Source organism: Pseudophryne corroboree, chromosome 5 (assembly GCF_028390025.1).
Source record: "Pseudophryne corroboree isolate aPseCor3 chromosome 5, aPseCor3.hap2, whole genome shotgun sequence".
NCBI classification, from domain to species: domain Eukaryota; kingdom Metazoa; phylum Chordata; class Amphibia; order Anura; family Myobatrachidae; genus Pseudophryne; species Pseudophryne corroboree.
In genome coordinates, this window is record NC_086448.1 from 462,363,337 (window position 1) to 462,387,759 (window position 24,423).

Here is a 24,423-nt window from a genome sequence, read left to right on the forward strand (position 1 = left end):
TGGAGGTCTCAATATTTTTTTGATTACTTTTACCAGGTATAAAGTTCTAATGAGAAATCTGACTCTTCCTGAAGATGTGAAAGGCAAATGTGAGACTTTACTTCATCTCCATGATACAACGGACACTGAATGGCAGCTTGGAAAAACCAAGGTATCTCCTTGTATATTTTTCCTCACTGTATTAATAGGACAGAGCAGTAGCTGGGTGTCTGTGAGTGGCAGTAATATATGATCATGCTGCAAAGATAGCATAGTAAATCAGTGAATGTTCATGCCATCAGTGAGTTGGCAATCATGTTTCCTAGATTACTGTACACCACAAACCCTATGTCATACATAAATGGCAATGTATACAATTACACATTGTGATCATTGTACAGTAGTTGTGTTTGCTTAGAGGCAATAGATTACCAGACAATTGCATCACTTATTGTAATCAGTGAATTGATGTTTATGCTGTGTGACAACTCTACATATAGCCAAAAGTGGGTCTATGTTTGTATAGAGAATGAAGTTATGTAGTTTCTGTATGTTTAGCTCTGTTTTCGGATTTTGTTTGACTTAGCTTTGTCAAACGAAACATTTTCTATCTCTGCCATAATAGAAGGTGCATGTTTGACGTGTCAGCCTACAAATAAAGCAATGTGAGACCTCAGAGACGTAGACAATAAATCACCCAAGCTTACAACATAAATGACTGATATTTTGTGTTGAGTCCAGGTTTTCCTGCGAGAGTCCCTGGAACACAAATTGGAGAAGCAACGTGAGGTGGAAGTCTACAATGCAGCCTTGATAATACAGTCACACATAATGGGATTTGTGGCAAGGTGGGTGAGACTCATTCCTCCATCACACAGAAGGCGTTGTTAGTGTTGTGTATTACCTGCAGTGCCAAGATTGCTTGACTTCAAAGTAGATGTACAGAAATAGCGTTCTTCCCATTTACAGATAACAGACATTTTTCAAAATGTTGAAGACAGTTTCTTGAGCATAGCAATCAGGGTGGTAGCCCCAGGCATGGGATGCAGTCAGTTTGCCGGCGTTCATGATACCAATGCCGAAATCCCGACAGCCGACAATGCTGACAGCCGGATTCGCGGCACAACAGGGCTATTTCCACCCATAGAGTGGGAATAGATCCTGTGGCGAGCCAACGAGCCCGAAGCGTGGTGAATGCAGCGACTCTTAGCATTCGCCCCACTTCCGGCATTCTGGCGGGCGGAATGCCGCCGGGAATACATACCAAACCGCCAGGCATTGCTGGCCAGTGGTTACTGTCATACGCAGCATGACTCTACTTGATGACTGTGGGAATCATATGCACTATATCTTATCAAATATATTTAGAAAACGTGATACTGGTGTGACTTTTCTTTGTTGTTTTTTTCCTGAAAGCTGCATGGGCAATTACTCTATGTCTAATATAAAAATTTTCTTTTTGGCAGATTAGTTGCACACATAGGCTACGTAATGATTATGATGCAAAACTAGTTTCTTTTTATTCCATAATATTAAGCCTTGGAGAGGGATAAAGTGTAAAGAGATAAAGTACTAGCCAATCAGCTACTAACTGCCATGTTACAAGCTGTGTTTGACAAATGACAGTTGATTGCTTGTTAGTTTATCTCCACTTTATCACTCCCCAAGGCTTAGTACATCGACCCCTTTTTTTGCATGCCAAGACGCAAGATTGTCAGTTGTTCTTTTATTAATGTAACTATTCACATACCAGAAACATCTGAAACAAGAAAGCATTTACCTTTAGTTTCATGATTGTATGCACAAATTATATTATAAGGTTTGATTCTGTTTACCACAGGAATTAAATATATATTTTAATTAAAATACTTTCTGTGTGAGAAACAAACAGTGTCGCTGTAATTATCAGTCAGTAAAAATTTCTTCAGTTTTCAAAAACAAGGGGTGGGGGCCCTGTGGAAATAAGACGCTAATCTGTTACACATGTTGGACACAACAGCAAAGATTCTGAGACAGTGAAAGTTGCCGAAAACCTTACTTCTAATCCCTGAGTCTCATTTTGTAGAAGGACTGGCATCGGTGATGAGGATATTTTTGGCAATAGTTATTTGAAGTTAGTATTAAATTACTATAGTTTGGCAAATCTTCTCTTAGACAAGATCAGTGTTAACCTTTAACTGCCAACTGCACAACAATTTATTGCAGAGCAACTCACTTTTCAAGGGTTATTTCTGCATATTCATCCTCATATCCTCCCACAACTCGTGTTTTAAAATCTTTCAATCCAAAAAAATAGTCATATCAGCAATTGTTTAGGATTACTGTCCTGATCCTGTATTTCGTAAAGTCATGGTTAACAAAGTGTCATACATTATGTATTAAATCCAGACCAATGCTACGCATCTGTTTACCTTTATACGTCTTCAGAAAGTCAATAGTAGCCTGTTCAATAGCTGTTTGCATAATGAGGTAATCCCTTTTCATGTGCATATGAGCCCTAGCAGTACATATAGGACAATATGTCACCCAGAAAGGCATCCTGCTGTGTGTAATTACTTTCTCTGTAAGCAAGGCATATATCAGAGCTCATTCTCTCTCTTCCAAAACACTGTCATGTCAGGAGAAATAAAGATAGGCTGTGTTAACATTAGCTTAGAACAGATTTAGACGCTGCTAGGACCTTGCATGATTTCCAGCAGTTGTAATTTATTTTGTAGCTGTGGCAGTGGCACCTTGACACCTGCTGTAACTGAGATGCATAAATAGGATGGATTATGTTTTATCGATCGCAGTTTGTGGAACAAGCTTCTTCTTTGTTTACTCAGAAAGCAGTACAGAAAGGTTCTCCACTGCGTTGTTGTGATACAAAAGAACTATCGCGCTTTCCTGTGGAGGACAAAGTTTTTACGTCTTAAAAAAGCAGCAGTGACCTTCCAGAGGCAGTTGCGTGGGCAGTTAGCCCGTCGTATATACAAGCAACTCCAGGAGCAGAAGCGGAAAGAAGAGGCAGAGAGGAGAAAAAGAGAGGAAGAAGAAAGACGACGGAAAGAAGAGGAAGACAGGCTGAGAAAAGAGGAGGAAAGGAAAAAGAAGGAAGAAGAAGAAAGACTAATTAAAGAGGCAGAAGAAAGGTACATGGCTATAAGGATAAAACTATCTAGACAGTCAAAATGTATGTTTCTGGATAATGTAACCTGAGCTTTAATTACTTTTTAACCTAACTAATTGTAAAAATAAAACATTCAGTGGGCAGGACCCTTTACCTGTTAGTCTGTATACAACTATAAAGTGCTGAGCAGTATGCTGGTACTACATAAATATTATTATTATTATTATTATTATTATTAATAATAATAATAAAGTACATCAACGTTCACACCTACTAATCATATGTTTCCTTTTACAGGAAAAGGCAAAGAATAGAGGCCGAATTACTAGCCAAGCAGGTAGCCAAATTACTGATTACTTTGCATTGTAAATGTGCTAAAATATGCTTATTTGTGTCTGATCTCTTCTACACTATATACTGTGCTGAGCAGTAGATGTAGATAAATGTATAAACTCTGTATATTTATCAGGCTGTGCTGGGGCAAACACACATATATATAATGATTTACTGCACAGTAGCAAACCTTACACCACACTCCGCTGAATGTAGTCCAGACCTGACCTTTAAGAAAGTTTATGATACAGTTCTAAGCACTAGGACAGAAAACACATCTATATGTTATCTATGATAAATTCTAAATGGAAGAACAATATAAAGCTATACCAAGACAGCCAGGAGGCATATAAACATGTACAAATAATTAAGACAATAGACAGATGTATTTATTTGATTTGATTTATGAAATACACTAGCTTTAAGATAACTTTATTTTTCCCATGTATTCAATACAAAGATTTCATATATCAGGGATATTTAACATGCACTTCTGCAGCTGCTGTGGAACTACATATCCCAGCATGCCCTGACATAGTTTTGCTATTTAGGCATACTGGTATGTGTAGTTCCTCAGCAGGTGGAGGGCCACTTGTTGAATTCCCAATACATGGGAATAATAAAGTTATCATAAATCTAGTTTATTTTTGTTAATCGAATAAAATAAATACATGTCTGTCTATTTTTTGTTAAATTCTCCTGTCATATAAGGTTCATCTGTGATACATGACAAGTATCATAAAAATATTAATCAGCTTGTCCCTTAGGGAAGATGTTGATACCCAGCAGCAGATAGTCAGTCTTTATACACTACGTGTAGTACATCTAGTACGCAGTTAGTATTTAAAGGCTGCAGTTCAAAATAACAGAAGACATTGAATGACATCCTATGCCTTCCAGGCTCTCAGACAGTACAGATACCACTCAGAACTTGGTTACTCTGGCTTTGTTAGTACTAGTCGGCAGGGATGTCACAGTACAGATCTCATCTGAACATCTCCTGTGCCTACATACATACATCTACAGTATGATTGTTATGTTTTAGGTCTTTTTGGAACAGCCGCTATGGGGGACATGTGGTAAGCAGTGATAAAAGTGGAGAAGTGAGCCACTGTAGAAGTTGCCCATGGCAACCAATCAGCTGCTCTGTATATGTTTATAGTATGCAAATGATAAATGTTATGTCTATGATTAGTTGCCATGGGCAACTTCTTCACTGGCTCACTTCTCCACTTTTATCACTGCTTAGTACATTAACCCCTTAAAGTATGTATAATCCACTGGCTGCTATGTTAATCTAAAGGTGGATACACACTAGGCGAGGTGCATACACACTTAGAGATATAGTAAACTATATCGCTCATTTTCCCCCTTTACCCAGTGTGTATGCAACTGGCGATGAGCAATGCGCGGCACCGCAGGTCGATAACGATCCTAGGTCTTGGCCCAGCATGCGGATCAATTTGGACTCATCGTCCAAAGCTGCATGCTCCGGCCGACTGCGGCATGACGTCACTGTGCGATATCGCCATCGGACGGCCCGGCCAGGGAGCGAAAACACTAGGCGCCGTCGGTCAACGAGCACATTGTCTAGTGTGTACCCACCTTTAGAGTTGGGGTCAGAAGTGTAGAAAGATCTCAAGATGTTGACATTGGCATTAAGTCTTTGAAGCTATTTCATTGTGTATAAAATGCTATATTTTCAAATACTGTTGGTGGCTTCAGAACTCCTAGCTGTCTTGTCGTGTCTCTCTGCTTCTGTTATACAGCTGACTTCTGTCCGACTCACATATACCTGTACCCCTATATGACTCAGCTATCATAGTATCAAACAAATATAATGCCAGAATTATTTTCATATATTGTCTGTGGTCTTAAAATTATATTACCTCTGGGGTTAAACACATCAGTACTTTATTAGAATATTTATTTCTATTTCCATCTGTGTGTTATGAACAAATGAAGGGCTTGAGAGCTGTTATGCCTCTGTAACCTCCTGACATGCATGTAGGCTTGTCTATTGAGTATGGGAGAGTTTTGTGCTAGTACGTTCTAGTCTTGTCTTGTTATCAGTTGATGTGTGCCTTATTTACTTTCCAACAGTTATTTGCTCACTAGTTGATATTTCTCATGTTGAATCTTGTAGTTTTGTTAACATTTACCATTGTATTGGCACAACTGATATGTACAGTACATGTCTTGCTCACTCTATTATCAATGTTATTCTGACAGAAAAACATTAGAGGACAATCTGCCTTTTTATTTGTTTTAGCTAACTGAATAACCAGGCACACATTGAAAACATGTACATTGATTAGTTTGATTAGAGTATAATGTGTTCTGTGTACATAATTGTAGGCTGAAGAGGCAAGAAAACAGCAGGAACTTGCTGCCATGTTGGAAGCCCAAAAGGTAGCTGGAGAGAAGCGTGAACTAGAGAAACAGAAGGAAAACAAGCAGGTGGAAGAAATCCTCAGATTAGAGAAAGAAATTGACGATTTACAGCGCATAAAGGAAAAACAAGAACTGTCCTTAACAGATGCATCATTACTGCGGCTGCAGCAGCTCCGCGATGATGAGTTGAAACGTCTGGAAGAAGAAGCCTGCAGAGCAGCCCAGGAGTTTCTCGAGTCCTTAAACTTTGACGAGATTGATGAATGTGTTAAGAATATTGAGATGTCCCTCTCTGTAAGTGATGTATTTTCAGATGAACCCAATGGCATTCCTGGATGTGAAAAACCAACCTTTAATTTTAGCCAACCTTATCCTGAAGAAGAAGTCGATGAGGGCTTTGAGGCAGATGATGATGCATTTAAAGACTCGCCTAATCCAAGTGAGCACGGTCACTCAGACCAAAGAACAAGTGGTATTAGGACCAGTGATGATTCTTCAGAAGAAGATCCTTATATGAATTATACACTTGGGCCAGCAGCTGAAGTTATGCCAAACAATGTATTACTGCCTCCTGGACCAGACTCAGTAACCTTAAAAAAAACACCAGGTGGAGAGTCTACATACTGTGTGCCAGAAAATCTGCCTGATGGCCCACAGGGTCTAGAAAACCTCATCATACCAGATGGAGATTATGATTACGATCATGATGATTATCAAGATGGAGCAATAACCTCTGGGAGTAGCGTGACATTCTCTAACTCGCACAGCAGCCAGTGGTCTCCTGACTATCACTGCTCCATAGGAACATACAATAGTTCATCCGCATACAGATTTAGTTCTGAAGGAGCGCAATCTTCAGTAAGTTTTATCTTTACATATATTTTTTTTTTTTTTTTTTTTACATTTAACTCTTGTAATAATTAAGCAGTCTGGGTTTATTTGATTGATTTAAAACTTTATCTTAATCTACTGCCATGGGCACATCAACAAGGGATTTTGGCTCTTCTAAGAAACATAACTATCGTCTACTTATTTCTGCACTATTTTCAACTCCTATGCAACACACACATTTTTCAATTATGTGCCAAGCTCTGCATTTTTCTTTTGCATACATATAATTCACCTTAAATCAAATTAAGTACACAGGTTTAGCAACATTATGCACTATTATCTACAGATGTGTCCTCATACATGTAGCCTCAATACGCCGTGCACCACGAGATGCCGGGTGTGAGTGAGCCAGGAGTTCCAAGGCAGCTCTGTAAATATTTTGCACAAGCAACTTATGCTGATTAAAATGATATGCGGCATGCCTATATTCTATGTGTGACTGTGACTGTATCTGAATATTAAATGTTACGTTACAGTGATTTCCAGGAAAACACTGTAACATAGCATTTGGTATGCAGATACAGCTGCAATCGCACACAGAATATAGACATGCTGCATTTCATTTTAATTACCATAAGGTGCTTATGAGTCCTATTCATACAATGTGAATGAGACACATTTTAAAGAAAACAGTCATACATAAAGACGCTCGCCGCTACCGAGTCACACCACGGCATGGCGTGACTGTAAGGTCTGTTTAACATGACTTCAACAAGGATATACGAGGACACGTCTGTGCCTTGCAATAAAAGGACTGTGGTTACAATATACATCTGAATTGAATGTTTCTGCTAGCAGTGGTCTGCTGTTGCATGGTTGCCAGGGAGAGCGAGACCTGTCACTGAAATTTAGCTGGACTTGTCTTGAGAAGAGAGCAGGTGCAGCTGGGGACATTTATTATAAAAGAGTGATGTTTGTTACTTCGGTAGGTAACTGTTAGGTAAATGTAAAAGTAACAGGTTCCCAGACACTTATTTACCTGACTGTAAAAACAGTGTCTGTTTTGTAGTCAGCCCTCTGAGCAAAAGCACTTGGGTGTTTTACAGATTTTAGAGGGAACTACTTTTAAGGGGCACCTTTTTGCATCAAACCATCAGAATATGGAAAGTAGAAAACTTTTAATTGTTTCACCTAAAGTGCACAATACCAAGGGTCGCCTCTACTTTTCACTTTACAAACTTTACCTTTTGTAAGAAAGCTTATTAGTAGTTAGAAGTTTATTGAGATGAATTTATGCTTTAAATATTAATATTTGCATATATCAAAACATAAATATTCTTATCTGGAAAAAAAAAGATAGCCACCATTTTAAAGATTACAATGTTCCTTTCATTGTTGTTATTCAAACACCTTAAGCTTCGCCAAACAGTAAAATGGAAAGAAAATATATTTGTTCCACTTATTGTGTGTTTTACTGTTTGCAAGCTAGGCCCTAAAGAAACTTTTAAACAGTAGTACTAATAGCTTAACAAATAGAGGACCTGAGAGATGACGCCTCCTGCGTGTAGTGCTGATCCAAGAGCTGCATCCGCTTACTCAGACAGGCGGCCGGAACTCCTTAGCTGGGACCAGGAAATCTGCATCCAAACACAGCAGTCCAACAAAAAGTGGGCGACACGCCACTGTTTTGTAGAACGGTCCCAGTCGCCTCCATTTACTCTGTCCTGCAAATGCCGTCATGCTGTGGCTAAGGGGGGACTGCAAGAGATTATGCGGGAGTCGTTCTGCACGTGCGCTGACCCAGAAACATCGGAGATGTAGGTCTACTATCGGGTTTATGTACATCTCTGAATCAGGAGCAGAGTTCGGAGCAAATAAAGCATAATAGAAACAGATTTTCACCTTGGCAAATCCATGTTGTACTGCAGGTACAGCAAGTTTAAAATGTGCAGAGATTTAGAGTGGGGTGAGACGTGGTGTCCCATTCTGGATTTTAGTGTAAAAACAAAGCTGTCAAGTATTTGTGCACTACATGCAAAAGCAGCCAGTAGTTCCCCTGTATATAAAAAAGTATTTGCACCCCATACATTGCAACATGGTTTGTCCAGAAGCAAAATGCTCCTTTATCCTCCTTTTCTGATTCGCTCCCAACTCTGCATGAGCCTCATAATGACACTGCACACTTGAGAACGCCTGACATTTCTAGAACAGCTGAAGCGATATAAACAGTAACTGATAGTGTTCGCACTGTGATATACCAGTCTCATGTACACAGTAACTGCATTAATAAAGGAATGTCTGCACCAAAGCATTATAGATTTTTTTTCCATAGTGATTTAAAATAATATCCTATTTTATAAATGCCAATAGGTATTGTGGCACTAGTAATAATATCTAGTGTTATAGATTGTATTAAGTGTTGATGGGTTGCTTGCTATGCAGCTACTCTTGCATCCCTTTATTTGGGAAAACATGACAATTCTTTTTCATTTACTCGGATGAATAGTATTGCATATACACTCCATAGTGGAATATTGCCAAACGTATTTATAAGCTATATATTTCTGGGGAGAAGAGATTGTTCCGACTTCACCCTAATGATTGTCATTTTTACTAACCATAAGAACGTGTGGCTGTATTGTATGCTTATTGTACAACTGTTGTCCACTTGCGTCTTCAGAGCTTAATAGCGCTCTTTGTGTCACCAGTCATCATGGAATTGATTAAGTACTTATGGAAACTGTATTTTCCTAGCTGAAACAATGCTGGACTAGCCCACAGGGGTACAGGTGAAACCCCTGGTGGGCCCACCTCCTCCGCTAGACTGTGCACTTGAATTATACATTATACATATGATACATTATCCTGCACAGAACTATTGTGTATTTCTCTATCGTCCTAGTGGATGCTGGGGTTCCTGAAAGGACCATGGGGAATAGCGGCTCCGCAGGAGACAGGGCACAAAAAGTAAAGCTTTCCGATCAGGTGGTGTGCACTGGCTCCTCCCCCTATGACCCTCCTCCAAGCCTCAGTTAGATTTTTGTGCCCGGCCGAGAAGGGTGCAATCTAGGTGGCTCTCCTAAAGAGCTGCTTAGAAAAGTTTAGCTTAGGTTTTTTATTTTACAGTGAGTCCTGCTGGCAACAGGATCACTGCAACGAGGGACTTAGGGGAGAAGAAGTGAACTCACCTGCGTGCAGGATGGATTGGCTTCTTGGCTACTGGACATCAGCTCCAGAGGGTCGATCACAGGTACAGCCTGGATGGTCACCGGAGCCTCGCCGCCGGCCCCCTTGCAGATGCTGAAACAAGAAGAGGTCCAGAATCGGCGGCAGAAGACTCCTCAGTCTTCTAAAGGTAGCGCACAGCACTGCAGCTGTGCGCCATTTTCCTCTCAGCACACTTCACACGGCAGTCACTGAGGGTGCAGGGCGCTGGGAGGGGAGCGCCCTGGGAGGCAAATGAAAACCTATTTGGCTAAAAAATACCTCACATATAGCCTCCGGGGGCTATATGGAGATATTTAACCCCTGCCAGAATCCACTAAAGAGCGGGAGACGAGCCCGCCGAAAAAGGGGCGGGGCCTATCTCCTCAGCACACAGCGCCATTTTCCTTACACAGCTCCGCTGGTCAGGACGGCTCCCAGGTCTCTCCCCTGCACTGCACTACAGAAACAGGGTAAAACAAGAGAGGGGGGGCAAAATAGTGGCAAAAATTATATTATAAAAGCAGCTATACAGGGAGCACTTATTATAAGGCTATCCCTGTCATATATAGCGCTTTGGTGTGTGCTGGCAAACTCTCCCTCTGTCTCCCCAAAGGGCTAGTGGGGTCCTGTCTTCGTTAAGAGCATTCCCTGTGTGTCTGCTGTGTGTCGGTACGTGTGTGTCGACATGTATGAGGACGATATTGGTGTGGAGGCGGAGCAATTGCCAAATATGGGGATGTCACCTCCTAGGGGGTCGACACCAGAATGGATGCCTTTATTTATGGAATTACGGGATAGTGTCAACACGCTAAAGCAGTCGTTTGACGACATGAGACGGCCGGACAATCAATTAGTGCCTGTCCAGGCGCCTCAAACACCGTCAGGGGCTGTAAAACGCCCTTTGCCTCAGTCGGTCGACACAGACCCAGACACAGGCACTGATTCCAGTGGCGACGGTGACGAATCAACCGTATTTTCCAGTAGGGCCACACGTTATATGATTTTGGCAATGAAGGAGGCGTTACATTTAGCTGATACTACAGGTACCACTAAACAGGGTATTATGTGGGGTGTGAAAAAACTACCTATAGTTTTTCCTGAATCAGAAGAACTAAATGAGGTGTGTGATGAAGCGTGGGTTGCCCCCGATAAAAAGATGCTAATTTCAAAGAAGTTATTGGCTTTATACCCTTTCCCGCCAGAGGTTAGGGCGCGCTGGGAAACACCTCCTAGGGTGGACAAGGCGCTCACACGCTTATCTAAACAAGTGGCGTTACCCTCTCCTGAGACGGCCGCACTTAATGATCCAGCAGATAGGAGGATGGAAAATATCCAAAAAAGTATATACACACATACAGGTGTTATACTACGACCAGCTATAGCGACAGCCTGGATGTGCAGTGCTGGAGTAGCTTGGTCAGAGTCCCTGATTGAAAATATTGATACCCTGGATAGGGACAATGTTTTACTGTCTTTAGAGCAAATAAAGGATGCATTTCTTTATATGCGTGATGCACAGAGGGATATCTGCACACTGGCATCACGGGTAAGTGCTATGTCCATTTCGGCCAGAAGAAATTTATGGACGCGACAGTGGTCAGGCGATGCGGACTCAAAACGGCATATGGAAGTTTTGCCGTATAAAGGGGAGGAGTTATTTGGAGTCGGTCTATCAGATTTGGTGGCCACGGCTACAGCCGGGAAATCCACCTTTTTACCTCAAGTTACTCCCCAACAGAAAAAGACACCGACTTTTCAACCGCAGCCCTTTCGTTCCTTTAAAAACAAGAGAGCAAAGGGATATTCATATCTGCCACGAGGCAGAGGAAGGGGGAAGAGACAGCAACAGGCAGCTCCTTCCCAGGAACAGAAGCCCTCCCCCGCTTCTACAAAAGCCTCAGCATGACGCTGGGGCTTCTCAAGCGGACTCGGGGGCGGTGGGCGGTCGTCTCAAGAATTTCAGCGCGCAGTGGGCTCACTCGCAGGTAGATCCCTGGATCCTGCAGAAAATATCTCAGGGATACAGGTTGGAACTAGAGACAGATCCACCTCGCCGTTTCCTGAAGTCTGCTTTACCAACGTCCCCCTCCGAAAGGGAGACGGTCTTGGAAGCCATTCACAAGCTGTACTCTCAGCAGGTGATAGTCAAGGTACCTCTTCTACAACAAGGAAAGGGGTATTATTCCACTCTATTTGTGGTACCGAAGCCGGATGGCTCGGTAAGACCTATTCTAAATCTGAAGTCCTTGAACCTGTACATAAAGAAGTTCAAGTTCAAGATGGAGTCACTCAGAGCAGTGATAGCGAACCTGGAAGAAGGGGACTTTATGGTATCCTTGGACATCAAGGATGCGTACCTCCACGTTCCAATTTACCCCTCACACCAGGGGTACCTCAGGTTCGTCGTACAAAACTGTCACTATCAGTTTCAGACGCTGCCGTTCGGATTGTCCACGGCACCTCGGGTCTTTACAAAGGTAATGGCCGAGATGATGATTCTTCTTCGAAGAAAAGGCGTATTAATTATCCCATACTTGGACGATCTCCTGATAAGGGCAAGGTCCAGAGAACAGCTAGAGATGGGATTAGCACTGTCTCAAGAAGTGCTAAAACAGCACGGGTGGATTCTGAATATTCCAAAATCCCAGTTAATGCCAACAACTCGTCTGCTGTTCCTAGGGATGATTCTGGACACGGTTCAGAAAAAGGTTTTTCTCCCGGAGGAAAAAGCCAAGGAGTTATCCGAGCTTGTCAGGAACCTCCTAAAACCAGGAAAGGTGTCTGTACATCAATGCACAAGAGTCCTGGGAAAAATGGTGGCTTCTTACGAAGCAATTCCATTCGGCAGATTCCACGCAAGAATTTTCCAGAGGGATCTGTTGGACAAATGGTCAGGGTCGCATCTTCAGATGCACCAGCGGATAACCCTGTCTCCAAGGACAAGGGTATCTCTTCTGTGGTGGTTGCAGAGTGCTCATCTATTGGAGGGCCGCAGATTCGGCATACAGGATTGGATCCTGGTGACCACGGACGCCAGCCTGAGAGGCTGGGGAGCAGTCACACAAGGAAGAAACTTCCAGGGAGTGTGGACGAGCCTGGAAACGTCTCTTCACATAAACATTCTGGAACTAAGAGCAATCTACAATGCTCTAAGCCAGGCAGAACCTCTGCTTCAGGGAAAACCGGTGTTGATCCAGTCGGACAACATCACGGCAGTCGCCCATGTGAACAGACAGGGCGGCACAAGAAGCAGGAGTGCAATGGCAGAAGCTGCAAGGATTCTTCGCTGGGCAGAGAATCATGTGATAGCACTGTCAGCAGTGTTCATCCCGGGAGTGGACAACTGGGAAGCAGACTTCCTCAGCAGACACAACCTTCACCCGGGAGAGTGGGGACTTCATCCAGAAGTCTTCCACATGCTGGTAACCCGTTGGGAAAGACCAATGGTGGACATGATGGCGTCTCGCCTCAACAAAAAACTGGACAGGTATTGCGCCAGGTCAAGAGATCCGCAGGCAATAGCTGTGGACGCGCTGGTAACGCCTTGGGTGTACCAGTCGGTGTATGTGTTTCCTCCTCTGCCTCTCATACCAAAAGTATTGAGAATTATACGGCAAAGAGGCGTAAGAACGATACTAGTGGTTCCGGATTGGCCAAGAAGGTCTTGGTACCCGGAACTTCAAGAGATGATCACGGAAGATCCGTGGCCTCTACCTCTAAGGAGGGACTTGCTTCAGCAGGGTCCCTGTCTGTTTCAAGACTTACCGCGGCTGCGTTTGACGGCATGGCGGTTGAACGCCGGATCCTAAAGGAAAAAGGCATGCCGGAAGAAGTCATTCCTACTTTGATTAAAGCAAGGAAGGAAGTAACCGTGCAACATTATCACCGCATTTGGCGAAAATATGTTGCGTGGTGCGAGGATCGGAGTGCTCCGACGGAGGAATTTCAACTGGGTCGATTCCTACATTTCCTGCAATCAGGATTGTCTATGGGTCTCAAATTGGGATCTATTAAGGTTCAAATTTCGGCCCTGTCGATTTTCTTCCAGAAAGAATTGGCTTCAGTCCCTGAAGTCCAGACTTTTGTTAAGGGAGTGCTGCATATACAGCCTCCTGTGGTGCCTCCAGTGGCACCGTGGGATCTCAATGTGGTTTTGGACTTTCTAAAATCTCATTGGTTTGAACCACTAAAAAATGTGGATTTGAAATATCTCACATGGAAAGTGACCATGCTACTAGCCCTGGCTTCGGCCAGGAGAGTGTCAGAACTGGCAGCTTTATCTTACAAAAGCCCATATCTGATTTTCCATTCGGACAGGGCGGAACTGCGGACTCGTCCGCATTTTCTCCCTAAGGTGGTGTCAGCATTTCATCTGAACCAGCCTATTGTAGTGCCTGCGGCTACAAGTGACTTGGAGGACTCCAAGTTACTGGACGTTGTCAGAGCATTGAAAATATATATTGCAAGGACAGCTGGAGTCAGAAAATCTGACTCGTTGTTTACATTGTATGCACCCAACAAGATGGGTGCTCCTGCGTCTAAGCAGACGATTGCTCGTTGGATCTGTAGCACAATCCAACTTGCACATTCTGTGGCAGGCCTGCCACAGCCTAAATCTGTAAAGGCCCACTCCACAAGGAAGGTGGGCTCATCTTGGGCGGCTGCCCGAGGGGTCTCGGCATTACAACTTTGCCGAGCAGCTACGTGGTCAGGGGAGAACACGTTTGTAAAATTTTACAAATTTGATACTCTGGCTAAGGAGGACCTGGAGTTCTCTCATTCGGTGCTGCAGAGTCATCCGCACTCTCCCGCCCGTTTGGGAGCTTTGGTATAATCCCCATGGTCCTTTCAGGAACCCCAGCATCCACTAGGACGATAGAGAAAATAAGAATTTACTTACCGATAATTCTATTTCTCGGAGTCCGTAGTGGATGCTGGGCGCCCATCCCAAGTGCGGATTATCTGCAATAATTGTACATAGTTATTGTTAACTAATTCGGGTTATTGTTGTAGGGAGCCATCTTTCAGAGGCTCCTCTGTTATCATACTGTTAACTGGGTTTAGATCACAAGTTGTACGGTGTGATTGGTGTGGCTGGTATGAGTCTTACCCGGGATTCAAAATTCCTCCCTTATTGTGTACGCTCGTCCGGGCACAGTACCTAACTGAGGCTTGGAGGAGGGTCATAGGGGGAGGAGCCAGTGCACACCACCTGATCGGAAAGCTTTACTTTTTGTGCCCTGTCTCCTGCGGAGCCGCTATTCCCCATGGTCCTTTCAGGAACCCCAGCATCCACTACGGACTCCGAGAAATAGAATTATCGGTAAGTAAATTCTTATTTTTCTTTAGTGCCCTCCTGTTATTAATCTCATACACTCTCTAATTGATAGACAAACCTCTGTAGTGGGTGGCCACACCCCCTCTGGAGACTGGCCACACCCCTACACATGGGCCCCTCTCAGTGAAATTTCCCGGAAGGCCCTTCATGGTCCAGTTCGACACTGAGCTGAAATACTACTAGAAAAGTGCTTCACTGAAACCTACCCAAATTATTTTGGTTTTGTCTTTGACATAACAGAGAAGGGAAAATGTGCATGATACAGTACTTTGTTTTGTTTTCCATCCTGAGTTCAGACATGAATTGTAATAGGAGAATATAATCTGGCCATTCTTACAACCACAGTACTGTACTGCATTGATGGCTGTATATATAATGTGATGGTTACTTGTGTACTTACAGTTTGAGGACAGCGAAGAAGACTTTGATTCAAGGTTTGACACAGACGATGAGCTTTCCTATAGAAGGGATTCTGTATACAGTTGTGTGACACTGCCATATTTCCACAGTTTTTTGCATATGAAAGGTAATTTACAGACAGAACATGGTTTAAACTTTGACAACACATTTTAAATGTATTTTTTATTTACTTTTTTTTATTCAGATATTTGTTGCTTTTTTTTTTATATGTCAAGATGATGGTTTGGCTGTGATGGGGATAGCATTTTATAACAAACCTAAATCTGAGCTTGATCCTGTGACTCGTGGACCAATGCGTTTTTAATGTGGTCATTATGGGGATAATTATCCCTGTAGTCACCTATATTTCCCTTGCATTATACATATAAAAGCACCCTATGAACATATGTGTGATTGGAACCTTATCATTAAGTTTAATTCTGAATCCTCCCCTCTCTAGTCATTATTCCTCCCCCACTATATGATCCTAGATCCTCATCTCCCCCATTATATTATGCACCAGACCAGAAAGCCCCCAGTATATCATACCAGATTCTCTTCCCCCCATAATATTATGCACCAGACCTGACAACCTTCAGTATATGATCCCAGATCCTCATCTCCCCAATAATATGCAGACAGCCCCCATTGTCCCAGTAATAATATGCTCCAGCCTCCCCCAATAATATGCTCCATGACCAGGCACCCCCCCACCAAAGATACTGTACACCACTCCACTCAGTGACTCACACACCCATTGGGAGACCGTGGCCTCCATACTGCAGGCTGGCCAGGGTGATGATGCTATATACTGTATATATATATATTATTATTTTTTTAAAGTATATTTTGTATGTTTGTGTATTGTTGAATATTTATAAATGTTTTGTATGAACTAAAGCATAATACTATTTATGGGTATATAATTTGGAGATATATAGCATTTAAACAAAGCAATAACGGTATCAGGATGTTTAAAATAATTAGACAGTGATTAAATTAGTTCCGTCATAGCGCACTTTTGATTAATATTCCAAAAGATACTGTTGGTTGGTTCAGAGCTAAAAATATTTATACATTTTACATTTTAGTATATAGGACCTTATTCAGCTTCAGTTGCAGTTTTGCTAAAATAGCAAAACTGCAGCTGGCTGCGATTGCATGCTGGGTGCCGCCCAACACAGGCTAAGGCGGCCCAGCATGCTAATGGCCAGCAGAGATGCGATCGCAGTGCAATTGCATCGCATTGCTGATTTGTAGAAGCCCCCCTGTCAATCAGGCAGAGGCATTCGCATAGGGAGATGCGTTCGCATCTCCCCAGCACGTGCAGTGCGCATCCTGCGCGTGCACACTACGACGGCCACAGGGAGAATGCGTCCCAACCTGAAACGGGCCCATATTCTGAAAGAAGCACATTGGGTCCCTCACTTACTCCTAGATTTGGGGTGCAACACGATATGTGACCACATTGTTTAAATAGAAATCACAGGGGCTCTGCACTCGCTATATTTTCTTACAATAATAAACAGTGGGGTTTTAGTTCATGTATTGATCAATGCATTTAAGCCTGCAGCCCCCGACAAGGGACTCCACGATACTGCATACTGTTGGTTCTATACTGTCCTATATATATATATATATATATATATATAAAGCACTGTTCCGTGGCACTCACTTACTCCTAGATTTGGGGTGCAACACGGAATGTGACCACATTGTTTAAATATAAATCACAGGGCTCTGCACACACTATATTAACTTACAATAATAAACAGTGGAGTTTTAGTTCATGTATTGATGTATTCATGTATTAAGCCTGCAGCCCCCGACAAGGGACCCCACGATACTGCATACTGTTAGTACTATACTGTCCTGCTCTATTGCTCAAAATAATTACCATCAAAATAGCTATCACATTAGTGTTAAACTTTAGGTATAAACAATAAACAGGATAAACAATAGTGGGAGAGCGCCACAAGGGTGTAATTATGCCCAAGCCTATTGAAACTCCAGCTGCTGGTAATATAGAATGTATGTCTAAAATTATCTAAAATTGTGCACAAATGTTTCCATCAAACACATTTATTTGACACACATTCTCATAAAAACCATACATTTGGTTGGTACAATAAAAAGTAAATCAAAGTCCAAAGACCGCAATGTTCGTATGATCAAATCTCCTCCTTCTATTTCTTAATTAGGAGGTTCTAGGAGTCAGAATTAACAATAAAAACCAACGCGTTTCGTCTCCCACCGAGACTTCATCAGGAGTAGATCTATAAACATAAAGTAAACAACTTAGACCTAACAAAGGTATTAGAGCATCATTGTATTACAAATATCTAAATAGCATTGGAACAGGCACAACACAAGATTCCATAATAGAAAGAAGAAGAATAAGTGTTAGGAACAAGCAGAAATAAAAAAACAAGGTAAGTATAACAGTCAGTATAATCCACCATCTCTATTATTTAAATAGAGACACATACCTTATAAGAGATTATGATCAACTCCTCAATTGAAGCGATGTCACTAGTGAACATACATTGGACCGGTTAAGGTAATAAATTAATCCATATTAACATAACCTATCATAAAAAATAATCACATTACTGTCTCATTATCATATACAATACCCTATATATAACTGTAAGGTACAATTAGGAGCTCTCAATCACACGTAGTTTATTGGAGAAGACACATACCAGGCTCTTCAATAGATATAATATGGAATAATCAGATAACACTGGTCAACACTATGCCTATAGTCAAGAATTTTTCAGTCTTGTTAGGGTAATTTGAGGGTGCTGATTCTGAATATGACATTGGTTTTCCCAGATTGGCTCTACTTTTTGAGGTAATTGGGTACCCCATGAAAAACAGTAAAACACATATTAAGTTTTGGATATGCAGAACTGTGTAGCTTAGCATGTAGAAATTACTACAAATCACTTAAAAATAAAAATCAAGACACTCAAAATGAATATTTATTTGATGAAACAACATATAAACATGGTAAACCTTTTACATTTATTGCTTTTAAAAACGCTGCTTCTAAATCAGGGTATTCCCATTTCTGTTTCTTGTGTTTATTGAAACCTTTAACATTGACAGCACAAAAATAGCAGTCATCACAGTGGTTTTTGGGTTCCCTCTACACCATAGGCACTCCGAAGTTCAAACTTTTTTTGTTTCCATATGTCCACTGGTGAAGATTGTCTATGCAAGTTTAACAGACTTTGTGGGGAGCCCAGGTTTTATCTAGATCACCAAGCTTTATACCAAAATATGCAAAATAAGCTTGCTTCGCAAATTCAGTGATGTCTTTTTTTTGCTTGAGGAATGTGTATTCGCCACAAATTTAACAAAATACATCAGGATAATTTAAGCAAGATCTTCAAGATGAACTCATGTTTGCCTGGAAAAACAACAAATTTTGCTCTTTAATGATGTTTGTGAATGAAGAAACAAGTAACTAAAAGAATAACCACACAAAATTATGGCATCATATTCCATATAATGGAATTAATATTATGCCATTACTTTGTGTGTTTTTTCTATTACTGAACAATTGCTGTGTGGAGTTTGTATATTCTCCCAGTACTTGCGTGGGTTTTCGCCGGGTACTCCGGTTTCCTCCCACAATCCAAAAATATACTGGTAGGTTTATTGGATCCCCCCAACAAAAAATTAACCCTAGTGTGAATGTGTCTGTGTACATGTGGTAGGGAATATAGACTGTAAGCTCCACTGGGGCAGGGACTGATGTGAATGGCCAAAAATTCTATGTAAAGTACTGCGGAATATGTGTGCGCACACTATAAAAATAACTGGTAATAAATAAATAATAAATAAATAAGTGCGGTGAGGGCCACTTGCGAAGTTCCTGTATATCTACGCTGGAAGAAGGCACCTGGGCAAGGTATTGTGTATTAGTAGAGTACCAATTTATTGAATATAAAAAAAAAAAAAATACAAAAAAAAATAATTATATATATATATATATATATATATATATATATATATACAGGTTGAGTATCCCTTATCCAAAATGCTTGGGACCAGAGGTATTTTGGATATCGGATTTTTCCGTATTTTGGAATAATTGCATACCATAATGAGATATCATGGTGATGGGACCTAAATCTAAGCACAGAATGCATTTATGTTTCATATACACCTAATACACACAGCCTGAAGGTAATTTTAGCCAATATTTTTTATAACTTTGTACATTAAACAAAGTGTGTGTACATTCACACAATTCATTTATGTTTCATATACACCTTATACACACAGCATGAAGGTCATTTAATACAATATTTTTAATAACTTTGTGTATTAAACAAAGTTTGTGTACATTGAGTCCTCAAAAAACAAAGGTATCGCTATCTCACTCTCACTCAAAAAAGTCCGTACTTCGGAATATTACGTATTTCGGAATATTTGGATATGGGATACTCAACCTGTGTATATATATATATATATATATATATATATATACAGGTTGAGTATCCCTTATCCAAAATGCTTGGGACCAGAGGTATTTTGGATATCGGATTTTTCCGTATTTTGGAATAATTGCATACCATAATGAGATATCATGGTGATGGGACCTAAATGTCACAACTGAGGGCCTGAGCTGACGGGAGGCAGCCTCAGTTGTAGGGGCTGAGATGTACCGGAACCTGGGAGGTTGTATCAGACCCCTGGACATGTAAGTAACATAAATAATAAATGCCCGAAGGCGTGACCACGACAACTTGGATAAAAGTCAATGATGTTTATTATGACAACTCCGCAACACAGCAGCAGTAAAAGAAAACGTAAAAGTCAGCAAAGAATAAATACAGTTCCTGGGTACTACAGGATGGCAGGAGCCACAGGGCACTGGTAGTGTGAGATAGTTCTTATGATCTTCTAGATGGAAACTCCTTACCAGGCCCGACTGTAGCAATGGAGATAACCCAGGATTGTGCCAGCTGGTGTTCCAGGAAAAGCTGGGTTGCTGAAGATAAAACAGCTGCTGTGGATACTGGCTGGAACCAGACTGTTGTTAGCACGGAGTGGATACTGGCTGGAACCAGTTAAATAATAAATGAACTTGGGAGCGATGAAATATGAACTGAAATGTAGAACTTGAGAGCGGAGAAATAATAATACCGGTGGAGAGTGGTAAAGTGTAGAAAGGACACCGGCCCTTTAAGGGAAGCTGTACTCTGCTGGAAGCTGAGCTGGAAGCAGGTAATGTTGTAGCTGGAAACAGATGAATCCACAATGGATTGGAGAGTCAGGCTACACCGCAGGTGGAATGCTGGTGCGGGTCTCTATGGTGGAAGTCTTGAGACAGGAGCTGGAACCTGGAAGACAATCACAGGAGAGAGACAAACAGGAACTAGGTTTGACAACCAAAGCACTGACGCCTTCCTTGCTCAGGCACAGTGTATTTATACCTGCAGCAAGGAAGGGATTGGCTAGGCAATTATGCAGATTAACAATACTGACAACAGATTGGAGGAAATGATCAGCTGACAGAATCCAAGATGGCTGCGCCCATGCAGACACTTGGAGGGAAGTTTGGTTTGTAATCCATGTGGTAATGAAAACAGTAATGGCGGCGCCGGCCACTGGAGACAGGAGACGCCAGGCTGACAAGTGCACATCCAACCACGCGGACACAGCGGAGGCCGCGGCTGACGTAATCGCCACTCTGACACTCTGCATGCAGAAGCTCAGGGACGGCGGCGGAGGCCGCGGGAGACGCCATGCCAGATGTAATAAGGCGTTACTGTGACAGCGTCTCAGAGAGACAGGAGAGGATGCAGGAATGTGAACATTAGGATAACAGATGGGATCCGGTCCTGGAGCGCTGAGCCAGCCTTAGGAGGCATCTGATGGGTAAGAAATGGCGTCCAGATACCCGGATCGTGACAGCACCCCCCCCTTTAGGAGTGGCCCCAGGACACTTCTTTGGCTTTTGAGGAAACTTGGAATGGAATCTCCGGACCAAGGCAGGAGCATGGACATCAGAAGCATTGGTCCATGAACGTTCCTCAGGGCCGTAACCCTTCCAGTCAATAAGATACTGTAGTTGACCGTAACGGTGACGTGAGTCCAGGATCTTGGCCACTTCATACTCAACGCCTCGTTGAGTTTGGACTTTCGGAGTTGGAGGAAGTGAGGAATGAAACCGATTCAAGATTAGCGGTTTCAACAGGGAAACATGGAATGTCCTGGGTATTTTTAAGAAGGGAGGCAACTGGAGTCTGTAAGCAACAGGATTGATGACTTGTTCAATCTTGAAAGGACCGATATAGCGAGGTGCAAACTTCATACTGGGAACTCTTAACCTTAAATTCTTCGTGGATAACCATACCCGATCACCCACCTTGAGAGCAGGAACTGCTCGACGCTTCTTATCCGCAAACTTCTTGTACCTGAACGATGCCTTGAGCAGAGCTGATCGTACGCTCTTCCAGATATTGGCAAACTGATGCACGGTGATATCCACTGCGGGAACAGAAGTTGCTGGAAGCGGTTGGAACTCAGGGACTTTAGGGTGGAATCCAAAGTTAGTGAAGAATGGTGTTGAAGCAGATGAAGAATGATACTGGTTGTTATGACAGAACTCGGCCCAGGGAAGTAATTGAACCCAGTCATCTTGAGAGGAGGACACATAGATGCGGAGGAAGGCCTCCAAGTCCTGATTCACCCTCTCGGTTTGACCATTGGTCTGAGGATGGTAAGCCGTGGAAAACTTTAGCTTGACTTGGAGGACTTGACATAAACTTCGCCAGAATTTGGCTGTGAATTGAACTCCTCGATCAGAGATAATTTCTTCAGGAAGACCGTGGAGTCGGAAGATCTCTTGTATGAATACTTGAGCCAACTTGGAAGCTGACGGAAGACCGGTGAGAGGAATGAAGTGTGCCATCTTGGTGAACCGGTCAACTACCACCCAGATGGTATTGAACTTGTTGCACATGGGTAAGTCTGTAATGAAATCCATCGACAAGTGGGTCCATGGTCGACGGGGAACGGATAGTGGAACCAGTTGCCCCGCAGGCGACTGGCGGGATACTTTATGTTGGGCACACTTTGGGCAAGATGCAATAAACTCCAAGACGTCCTTTTTCAGAGTTGGCCACCAATAGGACCTAGAGATAAACTCCAGGGTTTTTTGGATACCTGTATGTCCGGCAAAACGGGAAGCATGGGCCTAATGCATGAGCTTCTTCCTTAGCATCGGCTTCACAAAACTTTTCCCTGATGGGGGCGTAGAGTCCATCCCTACCGTGGAGAATGCCAACGGACTTATAATAGGATGCTTGTCTGAAGACTCTGACTCATTTTCTTGCTCCCATGAGCGGGAAAGGGCATCGGCCTTGCGATTCTGAGAGCCCGGACAGAACTGGAGTTTAAAGTCGAACCTGGAAAAGAAAAGTGCCCATCTGGCCTGACGAGGGTTGAGACATTGTGCGCCTTTCAAATATAGAAGGTTCTTGTGGTCTGTAAGGATGGTGATTGAATGAGAAGCTCCCTCCAACAGATATCTCCACTCCTCTAGAGCGAGCTTGATGGCTAGCAACTCCTGGTCGCCAATGGCATAGTTGCGCTCCGCTGGGGAGAACTTCCGTGAAAAGAAACTGCAAGGATGTAAATGGCCATCTTTAGCCCTCTGAGATAACACCGCTCCTACTCCAACGGAGGAGGCATCCACCTCTAGGATGAAAGGAGAGTCGATGTCAGGCTGTTTCAGGACAGGCGCAGAGATGAACCTCTGTTTTAAAAGATGAAAAGCTTGCATGGCTTCTTCAGACCACTTGGACGGGTTAGCACCCTTCTTGGTGAAAGCAGTAATAGGCGCCACAATGGTGGAAAAGTCTCGTATAAACTTTCGGTAATAATTGGCGAACCCTAAGAACCTCTGGACCCCTTTGAGGGTTAAGGGTACCGGCCAATTCTGAATTGCTTGTAGTTTCTCAGGATCCATCTCTAGTCCGGAACCGGACACAATGTACCCTAGAAACGGAATGGACTTGACTTCAAAGACGCATTTCTCTAATTTGCAATAGAGATGATTGACACGGAGACGGGACAGAACCTCCTTTACCCAAAAACGATGTTCCTCTAAATTGTTGGCAAAAATGAGGATATCATCTAGATAGACCACGACATGACGGTATAGAATGTCTCTGAAGATCTCATTGACGAAATGCTGGAAGACAGCTGGAGCATTGCTCAATCCGAAGGGCATGACGAGGTACTCATAATGTCCGTCACGGGTGTTAAATGCGGTCTTCCACTCGTCACCCTCACGGATCCGGATGAGATTGTATGCACCTCGCAAGTCCAGCTTTGTAAAGATGGTAGCTCCGCTAACTCTGTCAAAGAGCTCAGTAATCAGGGGTAAAGGATAACGGTTCTTGATGGTAATGTCGTTCAAACCTCTGTAGTCGATGCACGGCCGCAGACCACCATCTTTCTTTTTTACAAAAAAGAAGCCTGCGCCGGCTGGAGAAGAAGAAGGTCGAATGAACCCCTTTGCTAGGTTCTCTTTAATATATTCCTCCATAGAATGCGTCTCAGGCAGAGACAACGGATAAGTTCGGCCTCGAGGTGGAACATTCCCTGGAACGAGATCAATCGGACAGTCCCATTCTCTATGAGGAGGAAGGATATCAGCAGAAGCTTTACTGAACACATCCGTGAAATCTTGATATGGAGGAGGTGGAACATCAGACGACCTGGGGGAGGAAGAACAGACAGGCAATACTTTAAACAAACATGTCTCAGCACAGGAGGAACCCCATGCCAGGATTTGCGTAGTCGT

At 42.6% G+C, this 24,423-nt stretch overlaps 1 protein-coding gene across 1 annotated transcript in view; it reads left to right on the forward strand.

Moving 5' to 3' along the window:
- Nucleotides 1-24,423, forward strand: part of MYO10 (myosin X) — a 457,089-nt gene that overhangs the window by 362,395 nt on the left and 70,271 nt on the right. The window contains exons 21-26 of the mRNA XM_063922946.1: nucleotides 37-151; nucleotides 721-827; nucleotides 2,805-3,110; nucleotides 3,386-3,425; nucleotides 5,780-6,673; nucleotides 15,594-15,717. Coding sequence (XP_063779016.1) covers nucleotides 37-151; nucleotides 721-827; nucleotides 2,805-3,110; nucleotides 3,386-3,425; nucleotides 5,780-6,673; nucleotides 15,594-15,717 — 1,586 coding nt within the window. The remainder of the gene's footprint in view (nucleotides 1-36; nucleotides 152-720; nucleotides 828-2,804; nucleotides 3,111-3,385; nucleotides 3,426-5,779; nucleotides 6,674-15,593; nucleotides 15,718-24,423) is intronic.